This window comes from Nelumbo lutea, chromosome 5 (assembly GCF_056320005.1).
Source record: "Nelumbo lutea isolate HS-2025 chromosome 5, American lotus-T2T, whole genome shotgun sequence".
Taxonomy (NCBI): Eukaryota; Viridiplantae; Streptophyta; class Magnoliopsida; order Proteales; family Nelumbonaceae; genus Nelumbo; species Nelumbo lutea.
In genome coordinates, this window is record NC_142688.1 from 10849701 (window position 1) to 10861329 (window position 11629).

General features: G+C 37.5%; 1 protein-coding gene across 2 annotated transcripts; it reads right to left on the reverse strand.

The window, feature by feature from the left end:
• Positions 1-300: 300 nt before the first annotated feature.
• On the reverse strand, positions 301-5411 carry LOC148850300 (wax ester synthase/diacylglycerol acyltransferase 5-like). 2 transcript variants are annotated; one of them, XM_088947775.1, is made up of 6 exons: positions 4183-5411; positions 2459-2531; positions 2312-2376; positions 1266-1481; positions 1030-1167; positions 301-915 (listed from the first exon to the last, which is right to left on the reverse strand). In XM_088947775.1, exons 1-6 carry the CDS (start codon positions 4948-4950, stop codon positions 760-762), a joined length of 1416 nt encoding a protein of 471 aa, XP_088803901.1. In that variant the 5' UTR covers positions 4951-5411; the 3' UTR covers positions 301-759. The 2 variants fall into 2 exon arrangements, with proteins under 2 accessions (XP_088803901.1, XP_088803902.1); XM_088947776.1 differs by lacking the exons at positions 2312-2376; positions 2459-2531 and having other exon boundaries at positions 4183-5255.
• Positions 5412-11629: the final 6218 nt, after the last annotated feature.

Genomic DNA, 11629 nt, shown 5'->3' on the forward strand with positions numbered 1-11629 from the left:
TGTGAGAAATAAAAAAAAAAAGGAGCCGGAAAGTGTCTTGAGCGTTTGGTAAGAATTTCATTTTGATGACATAATAATCTAAGGCCAAATCAATTTCACGCCCCAAACCATAAGCCTTTTTTTAGTAAACGCATAAGGCCTAAAATTGGAGCTTTGTGCTTTTGAATTTTAAAGGCACAAATTCTTAAGCTTATCCAAATGCATTTATACTTATTATCAGTTCTTTTGTTGTGAAATATTTTTTGTCAGTTATAAGCTGGGATTCTTATCCTTGGCCTAAATTGCGCAAGCTCAAAGCAATTTTGGAGATGGAAACCAAACATACTTTTTTTTTTTTTTACTTTTTCCATTGATATTCATAGAAAAATAAAAAGTTTAATATCTATAGAACCAAACGTGGAAATGCCCCCACAGAGTTCATAAAAAAGAATGAACGGAAAAACTATCATAAAGCTAATCTTAAAATTATACAACCAGCCAAATTTTATGCGAGCTCTCTTTTGAGTGGGGTCTCTTTTCTTACGAGAGTGCATGGACACATCTGTCCGAGTCCGAGATGCAGTTTAGAACTAAGCAAACTTACAGTTACTCATATCTTTTCTTTTGGGCTGAACCTTGTTCAAAAGGTCTGTAAGGCGAGGCCCCGAGAGTGATTTCGATTTGCAGTTTTTCCTGAACAAATGTTGAAAATGTAGTAGTAGTAGTAGTAGTAGGTTTCGTGTATTTGAGCTTGTAACCCAGAGTAATTGAGCAATGGGATCAATCTTTCATGGATCTTGCAGCAGCATCCTTCAATTCAAGCAATGCGTCTTGAAAACACTTGGCGAGGACTCGGGGGTCGGGGATGATTTCTTTCGCCACAAGGATTTGCATTTCTGCTCTTCCGGCATAACTCACCATGTGCATTGTAAGTGCCTGCAAGTTCCATTGGTAGATAATTAAGCTCCCTTCTCTCCACTGAATCAATTACAGAGTTGTTATTTTGGAAAACAAAACCCAAGAATAGATCAATGGTGTTGGCAATCTTACGTGGGGTAAACCAGTCGAGTTTACCCTAAAGTATGTTACAGGGATCCCGCTGACCATGATCTCTTCCTGTGGTCCAACGATGTTTGAGATTGTGAAGCTCGTATTGCACAGTATCCTGTAATTAAGCGTGGTCGCCACCTGCGAAGAAACCACCGGATCGGAGCAATATCAGAAAATCCATTTCTTTTGTGGCTGGCAAGTTCTGGATAAAGTGTAATGATTTGAATTGTCATCACCTTTGGACCCAGAACCCACATTGCTAATTTCCCAATCGCATATGAGCAGTGTGCCTCAAACGATTGCTTCTTCGTATCGAGCATAGCTTTAGCTCGTTTTACATACTGAAGAGGGTCATCCACATTTTCATGATAATAAACAGGAAGAAGAAGGAATCCGAATTGGTTGCCCCATCTTGATCTCGAATTGTTGTTTTTCATCATATTCGACAGATCCTGCGAATAACTTCAAGGTGATTCAGTTGAATTTAGATGAATTTCAAAAGATAAAGAAAAGGGAATGAAGTTCAACATCCTTCTTAATTCACTTCGACCACATTGTTTCATTGAAAAGGTAAGTTACAGAGCGCATTTGTTTCTCTGACTTGTTTTAATCTGTGAGTTGTTCGGTTTGAACATATTACCTACTGTAACCAATGCAATGTATGCATGTCTGGGGTTGAATAGAAGTTTGGTTATGCTTGAATTGGCAAAGGGTTTTGACATCACTTAGGGTTTAGGCATCCACAACTATGCCGGGTTGCCCAGGAGGAAGAATTTGAACTAAATCGGCTAAGATTTCGGTTCAGGCCCATTGAAAATTAAAAAAATTTCCAACCCAGCTAAATGCAACTTGTATCCCCTAGGTCCATGTTTTGGATTGGTCTTTAAACACTCAATCCATTTAACTTAAACCCTAGGTTTAAGTAGGGAGAGTCAAAATGGGTTCACAGATATTTTAGAGATGATGGATAGAAAGAAAGAAAAAATATCAAGAATAATGTTATTGTAGAAATTAGTGATGGATTTTATTAAAGAAAATTAAGACATAAGAGGATTTTATTTGTAACTTCTTATTATATTTTTAATAATTTAGTTAGAAAAATATGATCATGTATGAGAAATGAGAGAAAAAGGTCCATGTAAGCATTGAGATGACTTATTACTTTTTCATTTAATGGAAAAAGTATTTAAACTATAAAATATTTGAAGATATAGATTAAACCATTCAGTTAAACCACTTCAGTTGTTACCAAACGGACCCGAATGGGTTTTCAAAAAAATACCTGCAACCCACTTTCCTGTCGTAAATTGACCATTGCCAACCCTGTGAGTTGAAGTTCTCGTTGTTCTGGAAAAATCCACTCAATTGTGGCAAGTAAGTGCCTTATAGCTAAATATAGATTAAAAGAGAAATTTTGAATGAGAATTACTTTTCGGAGATTGCATTTGCAAGTATCTTGTCAGCCCGAATGATATCACTCCAAAGAGAACATCGTTTATTGTCTGCACAAAATATATAGAAATATTATTACCAGAAAGGAAATAATAATAATAATAATAATAAGAATGCTAGTAAGGTGGTTTTGGGGATTACTTATTGTTTTGATGGGTATTTTCAAATAAGTTCTAATTGAATAAGCATTTTACAAGTGTTCGGTGAGAAAACACTTCTTTCAAACAGGGTATTTTGATAATTAAGTGGCAGAACAAGATGGGCCAGAAACACAATAAATGTTTCTTTTGAAACAGTTTTTTTTTTTTGCCAAAGCACTTATAAAAAAGCATTTTCATACACTGAAAACATTTCATTCTGAAAAATTGTAATATAATATATATACCAGGTGAAAAAAATTAAATCTAAATACCATATATCATGTATGGTTGAAATGAGTAATCAACAATTCATCATATAATCGAATGGGGATTTATTACTAATAGGTGTTAAGGGCACACGCATAGTAAAGATAAAATTGATATTGTACAATTAAACTTATCAAAATCAAGACAAATATACCTTTTATGAGAATAAAGATAAAGATAAATTTCTGATGTACAATTCGCGGGCCGCAAATCAAGTGCAGATCTGCTCTAAACAAAAAAGTCCCAACAGTTCAAATATGATCCGTATCCACAGATCTCAGGCATGATGGTTCCCCAATTTTATGGTAGGTTGGTTCATGACATAAATCATGTTGGGGGGAAGATATCCCAAATCCAGCAGATCTGGATTGGTCTAAATTATGGGTGGCTTAGATTTGTTATATAATATGCCAAGCAGCAGAAATATGATTTTTTTTTTAATGCAGAGAAAGTCCCTGATTAAACCCGATTAGGGAATCTTTTTAATGTAAATTAATCGGTAAATTTTACTACCATGGTCTCAGGCTCTCAGCCCCCACCACCACAAGCGTTCCCCAAAGATTCAATTAAATAGAAAAAAGATTGGATTGAAACTGAATCTTTGCACCACCATACATGTTCCATCCTAATTGTAGATAACAAAAAACCAGACCATGACAGCACCCATATTTTTGTTTGATGGAAGAATCGTACCGGATCCTAACCAAACAAGAAAACCTCCGATTGGGTCCGCATCTGTGTGTAAATAAATACCTACTTAAATGTTGACTTGTCCAATCATAGATCATCTATTATGTAGCTTTTTACACAGCTCATATGAAAGTAGGTGCAGCATTGTAAGATAAATTTTGTTTATACGCTCACCTTGCACTTGAAAAATATTAAAAAACTTTTAACAGTACATTTAACTTTTAAGTGCTCATTGAATATGTGCTGTGCCTACCTGACCCACACGTCATTGAAAGGCGTTCCAGCTTTCTATTTCGGTATTTCCCACTTTACTTTGTCATATTGGCTTTTAATAAAATCATAAATAAAAACATTGTACAACAACATATCGGGTACCAAAATATTTTATTTTCTGATGTACTTTCAACGTTATGCTTCAAGCCTTCAATTCAATGAGAGGTTTATGTTAATGTCCAAAATTTTGCAAATATGATGTCACAGAAATCGGGAGATGTTTGGATGCTGTTCTGGTACGATAGTCCTGTCCTGTGGGCTTGTGGCATCATAGAAAACGAAAACGAAAACGAAAACGAAAAAGAAAAAGGGGGGCCGAAACGTTACGTACCGCGTTAGCGACGGCATTCTTGACGGCCTTCATGTCGTCAAGCTTGAACTTGGCCGTGGCCAACTTCCTTGGCCACAATTCCACCCCAGCGCCACCCGTTATCGCCGATTTCTCATCTTTCACCCACAAGCTCCGAAGTATGAACTCCACCACGAAAACTATCGTGAACCACACCACCAACACCCCTTTCCATAACAACCTTCCACAACCTCCTCTGCTGCTTCTGCTCGGCTTGTTTTCTTTAGCTTTTGAGGAATTCGAATTCGAAGAAGATGATGTTATTGAGATGGATGGCACCTCATCTGGACGATCCGCCCTCCTGCAGCAAGAGAGGAATAGAGACATCAAGGAGATCCCATCCCCCAACGCGTGATGGATTCTCAGAACGCAGCACTTTTGGGCCCGCAACAAGTGAAACTCCCAGAGCGGCTTATCCGTGCCCAGTGGCGATGACACGGCTAGATCTGCCAAGTACCTGTTCACCATCTCCTCATCGTCGAATTCACCACCGAGTTCCGGAACAAGTACGTGCCTGTCAATCTCCACCTCAGTTCTTCTCCAGTGTTCCCTCCCCTGGTTGTCCCTCACCAACAGACTGCAAAATCTTGGGTGTTGTATCATGATGGAGCTCTTGACATGTTCTTTCAAGTAGTTAACATCGAGGGAGTTCTTTAAGCCCAGTGCGCAGTTAATCACTTGATCCATTTCTGGCCGCAGGAAAAACCGTCCGGCCGGTGATACGGGCTCGTCTTCTTCTCGCTCCATCATTCTCGTCAGTGGTCAAAAAGGCCAGAGAGAGAAAGAAAGATCAAATGTGCGTAATGTAATAGGATAAAGTCGCAGAAGTCAGATGCCAAGCTTTGCGTACAGTGAAAGGCAGTTTTACAGCCGGCCGTCGATTTTTATATCGTAGCGTACGTAACGTTGATTGCTCGTTTTGAAAGCACCAAGTTTCAATTATTTGAAAAACCCAATATTGTCCGAATATTAACAGTAAATACAGAGAATACATGACTTATCATCCAACACAAAAACCAATCTTCCATTAATTAAAGAGATATTCCCGGTTTGTTCGGCCATTTTCCGTGCATTGCTTTGCCAATCAAATCATCCCCTATTATTGACTTGACTGTCCAATTGGTTTGGTTGGCCTCACACACCCACTCACTTGCGGTTGCGGTGGTAGACGTGTGAAGACCGACTTTCTCGGCCATAATAAAATGATCTCCAACACAAGAATACAAGACGTGTGGTATATATGTTCTTGTAGCTTTTAAACGAGGCCAACTAACACAAGATGTGTGTTAATATAAAATAGTTCCCTATTCTTAATTTCCTGGTAGTGGTATGCACATGCGGGACCTACCAGAAACTAAACAATATGTTCTTATACCAAATAAATTGCTCTTCCCTCTATTAACCTGCATAAGCAGAAGCAGAAGCTGCTTGTCGCGTTCACGTGACAACCAAGAAGAGCCCAACCCGCAAATAGTTTTAATTTGGGAATTCATAACTGCATTTATGAGGAAGTCAGCTGCCCAGAGAAGTGTTTTGCAAGTTATGACACACGGGTCGGGTCGCTACACTCAGTCCAGACAGATCTTCAATACGCGACTGTCGACTGGGCATAGATAGAAAAAACCCGCTAATACTAATTTTCGACTTGTCCTATATCTCCTTAGATTAGATGAGAGCAGATTATCTCAACTCCCTCAAAGGTTACGGGTTATCAAGTTCAACTTATCAGCCCTCTTATTTGATAAATCTATGCATGTTCCATACGAGTAAATACACCAGTATTCCATACAATGAGACCGAACACGCGTGATTAGTCAGTTAGCTACATTCACACATTTGTACTTACTTGCACACTACATATCACCAAGGTTAAGGTTAAGTTTGAGATGTTTTATGGCATTGATGCTCTACATGTAAAATGTAAAACGGTGCTATTGATGTGTGGATTGTGTCGAGCCGACCCCATGGGTAACTGCTGTACCTAAGGCTGCAACTTAGGCTGGGTTGACTGCCTGAATCTAACCCGAAAAAATCGGGTTTGGTTGGATCGGGTTGATGATCGATCCCATTTGCATAACCCTCCGGTCAACATCCTAACTCAGCCTGCATAAGCTCGGGCCGTGGTTGTGTCAGATTAATCCCTTGAATTGTCCTAGGGGAAAGAAGCACAGTCCACCAAAAGCATGGGTAAGTACTGTACCAGCCTAGCATGGCCCGATTTATACCTCTAAGTGGATATTTGATAGAAACTACGAGAAGATATGGTTAAAATCAATGTAGACGGCATTTGTCATGGAACTTCCAGCGGCATTAGAATTATTGTCGATAATGCTCATGGAGATCAATTCATTCTCAGTTTAGCAATATGCAAGAAGTTGAAGCACATGGTTTCAAAGAAGGCTTAATTTTGGCATCTACTTTGGGCCTATCTTCATAGGGTGGCAAATATTATTGTTCAGATCTTGTTGGATGGTTTTATTGAACCTCCTTGGCGTATCCGTACCTTAGCATCCATTTGGTTGGAAAACGAATGCAAATTTGTAGAGTGCAAAACAAAAATGTTTGGTTCATGTGAGTGCAAAGTGGTTCAAGATTTATACACCCACTTTGCACTCAGTTCATTTGTTTTGAAGGACAAATAAAAATACAATTTTGTGAATGTTTGGCATTTTCATCAATGCAAATACAATTGTTTCTTGCTACCAAATGATGTTCCAGTTACTCCCACCATTAAACAAGTATAAAAAATAACAAGATAAAAATATCCAACTATTCCCACTATCAATGCAAATACAACCGTCTCTTATACTAAGTAAGCCAGTTTCTCTCTCCTCTTCATACCAACGACGGTTATTCTTTTTGAATAGGAACTATGGAGCTTCCAAACGGCATAGAATTAGCAGCCCGGGCATCCTGTTCTTTATCAAAATGCTGGAAGGCTTTTTATAGATGTTCATCTATTTATAACTTGTACCTATGCATGGTTGCAGTAATAAATTCAATATAATCGACTGTTCCATTTCCATACACCTCAGCCTGAAAAAGAAAGAAATGATCAACCTAAGAATTTCGGACATGTAAAATAATCAAGAAATCTATGAGGAATTGAAGCTGTGAGGATTCCTGCCTCCCTGCTTCTCTAGTGGATCAGAACCATTAAGGTTGTGTTTGACAAGTCTTTCTGTGCGGGCTTCAGGTTATTTAGAAGCTCGGAAGTCTGAATTTTGAGCTTTTCTCATTTGGCAATAGAAAGATTTATTCGGAAAAAGCTCCAGCCCACAAAAGACGCTAGAAGCCCGAATTTGGACTTTTTTAGGAAGCTTCAAATGAAGCTTTTACATTCTTTTAGCACCCCGTCTTCTTCGAACATGTGGTACGATGCATACGCTTGGAAGAAAATGGTTTATCTTTCTACAAAAACTATTTGAATGTGTAACTGAGACCTACTAATGGTACATGGGGACCACTTTGTGAAATGTATGTGGGATCCACTTTGTAAAATGTATGTGGGGCCCGCATACATGTCCACACATGGACCCACATGCATATCCTCTAATGGCATGTGGGGCCCACCTTGTAAAATGAATGTGGGGTCCACGTTAGTTATAATGTGGGATCTGCCTTGTAAAATGTATATGGGCCCCACATACATGTCCACACATGGACCCACATGCATGTCCACCAATGGCATGTGGGGCCCACTTTGTAAAATGTATGTGGGGCCCTACATACATGTCCGCACATGGCCACCAAAGGTATGTCGTGCCCACCTTGTAAAATGTGGGTCCCACATGTTAAATGAAAGGTTTGTTGGCCCATACACAAGACATTCACATTACCAGACAGTCTTCTAGCTTTTATGGTATTTTGTAAGATCTATGTAAAATATTTCAATCAAACAGTTTGGTTTTCCAATAGTTATTTGAAAAAGCTCACTTTGTCTTTTAACCATAAGATCTTGTAATGGATCTTCTGGAAAAAGATTTGCCAAATAGGCACTAAATCTTCCACATCTTGTATTCTTATTTGCATCTTTCAAAACATATATACAGCATAACTCATTTATACAGCGTAACTGATATATGAAATTAAATCTTCCACAAAACCTTATAACACATGCAAATATATACAGCATAAATACATATAAAATAATACAAAATATAAGGCTTTATACTCTATATATTTATATTTATACTCCTTTCAAACTCGGCCTTAATTACGGACTGCAGGACTCTTATGCATAATTTCACCCACCTAAGAGTCAACTATACCCCTCGGGTTGCAAACGAAGAAGCACACGTTCTAGCTCAACATGTTTGCTTAATTTCTTCTTGCTTTACTTGGTCTGAATGTCCAGATTTTCTGCAATCTATCGTTTTCAATTTACTAAAATGTCCCAATAACTTACATCCTAATAATTAAATCGACCTTTGACTAAGAAGTGTTTGTTTTGCTATTGAAAATAGTAAATTGATCACCTATATTGAGTGGAAAATGTTGAAGGGCTTGGCCCATGATTGTTTATTTAAAAAATATCCCTAATATTTTTCTGTACAAAAAAAAAGACCAAATAAAATAGTTACTCATGTCTTAAAAGGGGCGAACAAATTATATTTTCATTTTTATTTTCTTTTGTTTAAATTTATTCAAATGGACATTAGGGTCAAAAACTGTCATTTATACTTTAATCTAATGAAAGGCTGATTAAGTAAATTAATTATAAATTATAAGGGTGTTTTAGTAAAATACAAACTATAGGGTAGGCTATACTAAATCCATAAAACTGTATGGGGTGTTTTAATAAATGACCCTTTATATTCAAATTTTATTATTTCTTTCTCTCATTAACTCCAATTTTCAAGCTTTAATCTCCCGTATTTGAGATAACTATCTAAATTCAAATCTGTCTAACATTTTGTTTTCCTTCATGGAAATGCTAGATGGGGACAGCTCATCCCCCAAACCCATGCATCCAACCTTGATGAAGGTATGGTTCAATCCCAAGTCTGCTACAACCAACCAAAAACCTTAGTAATTTAACCAGTTAACACTTTTTAAAATTGTCTAGTTGACCATCCCCTAAATATTATAACCCATCATTTTTTTGTATAAATACTAGAGTAAGAAGATTAGAACATTGGTATTAGGTTGAAAGTGAAAGACAATAAATCCACCACTATGTCATGCTCTAATTATTTGTCATAGTTACATGTATTCTAAATATTAACTTTCAAACACTTTCTCTTCTTAAATGTTAATCAATAAATATTAAAAGATTGATTTATGAAAATTTAAATCACCATAACCATCCTCTAAGCTTTATCCCAATTATATAGGGTTGACTACATGGATCTTATTTTACCATTCACTTTTGTTTCATGCCACATCATTCATTAAATTATAAGCACTTAAAATCATTTCCTACTGTAAGTGGGGTAAATGGGGAGGTAAGGCAACAATGTAAGGTCTTCACGAAAGATGGTAGATGACTGAAGGGTTAGGCGAGGTTGTAAGGGCAAGGGTTAGAGCAAGGAACATGAGACACTGAAAGAAGTAAGGAGCTGGATTGCTAGGGCTCTCATAGTGATCTCGTGTGGAGGGCTTCGGGCCTCCCTTATCTCGATAGAGGGAGAGGTATTGCTATAAGAAGGAACATGGAAGACAACAAATGGAACTTCTATATCTCAAAAAGGTGGTTATAATTCATTATACATAAAATAGGTAAGCAATTAAGTGTTTTGCTACATGTCTATGAGAATCTCTTAACATTGGAAATTATCGTGTTCAAAATTGGCATATTTGTAGCTATAGCCCTTTTTGAAAACTTATCCATGACTACATCGGATAGTGCCGCCTACAGAAATGTCTAAGTATTTACATATGAAATTGCAGATAAACCGACGTCATTGTACATTAGGCATTGCCTTAGTGGCATCATGTGATGTCAGGTTAAATAATGAGGTGAATGCAATAGCGCGTAATTCATTAATTGTATTACGATGTTTGTCATTGTAATTATCACAATGTCACTTCTCGTGGTCATGTGTGCTAAGTGGCATTGCTACGGATAGGAATACCAACATGATGTCACAAGTGTCATCATAGGTTTTATAGGACTTTGGGAGTCATCTAGTTTTGCAATTACGATTATTAACTGTGCGATGCACACTAACTTTGGCGATGGATATAGCCTTCATCATAGGTCTCGTGGTGGTTATTTTTGCATCATTATAACTCTGTCCTTTTTGATATGCCCATAGCCCATGTGAACAAACCATTCACGTCTACTTTTTCTTATTATATCACCTATTGAACATTTGAACCTACACCTATTTGTTAAGGCTACATCATTTATTAAATTATGAACACTTAAAATCATGGAAAAATTGCATATTAGTACCTTATAATTTGGGCCTAGTCTCAGTTTAGCCTCCAAAATTCAAACTGTGCCAATACATTACCTAAATTTCTAAAACGTAGCAAATTAGCTGTTATGTAGCATATAAAAAAGACATAAATGCCCTGTAAGTGTCATCTAATTTTTTTTTTTTATCAATCATCCAAGAAAAAACAACAATTCCCCACATCGAGATCCACTACGGATCTGGTCTAGGGTGATGCAAGTGCAACGAATCCTTTCGTTTCCAACCACCGCCTGATATTTTACTGAGGCCAATCGGGCTTTCAGTGTTTTACAAAACCCCAGAGCTGAAAGTGAAACTTTGGATTCGGCTATTGCCACTGCTCAGACGAGATTTCCTAAACGACAAACAAATGCGTCTTGTTGTCTCACTTTCTTTAACCAAGTTTCCCTGTTTTACTCCTCTTTTTCTTTTGTTGGTGGGGGGACTGTTGCACACTTCTCTCGTCTTCACTTTCCAGTTTCCAAGTAAAGGACAGAACAAGGGCTGTTAGTTGTAACCATCGAAGTTCAAACAACAACAGTCTGATCAACGTGAGCTTAGAGAGTTTTGGTGTCAGATCCTTCCAGTAATCGTCTTCCTGTGATGTCAAGTTGATAATGGTTAAATAATTAAAAGAAATCTGGTTCGTCATTCATTCTCATTAACTGATTACTTAATTTGTTAATTAATCAATCAAACGGCATGACTGGTGAAGAGTACTGAACTGCTGATGGGACTCTGGAACCGCAGGTCTCGGAAGTCACGCAAGAACAGAACAAATCCATAACAACATGCAGGTATTTTATGCTTATTTTCTGGTTTTAATAGAAACACCGATGCATGAAAGGGACCCTGCTGTTGATGGATTTGAGGGAGTCACTTTGGTTTTCGTGGAGCTAGATCATTATCATTATTTTCAAAGGATAGTTTTGATATTTTCAAAAATTTCAAGCTGCAAATGATGTCACGTAATACACATACAGGTATTTTATGCTTATTTTCTGGTTTTAATAGAAATACTGATG

What these genes read in the sequence shown, in the direction of transcription:
- LOC148850300 (XM_088947775.1), bottom strand. Translation starts at nt 4,950, where the DNA reads ATGATGGAGCGAGAAGAAGACGAGCCCGTATCACCGGCCGGACGGTTT. An exon ending in GACAGGAAAGTGGGTTGCAG is followed by an intron (nt 1,482 to 2,311) that starts GTATTTTTTTGA and finishes AGTTATTCGCAG; the next exon opens with GATCTGTCGAATATGATGAA. An exon ending in ACTCGACTGGTTTACCCCAC is followed by an intron (nt 916 to 1,029) that starts GTAAGATTGCCA and finishes TGGAACTTGCAG; the next exon opens with GCACTTACAATGCACATGGT.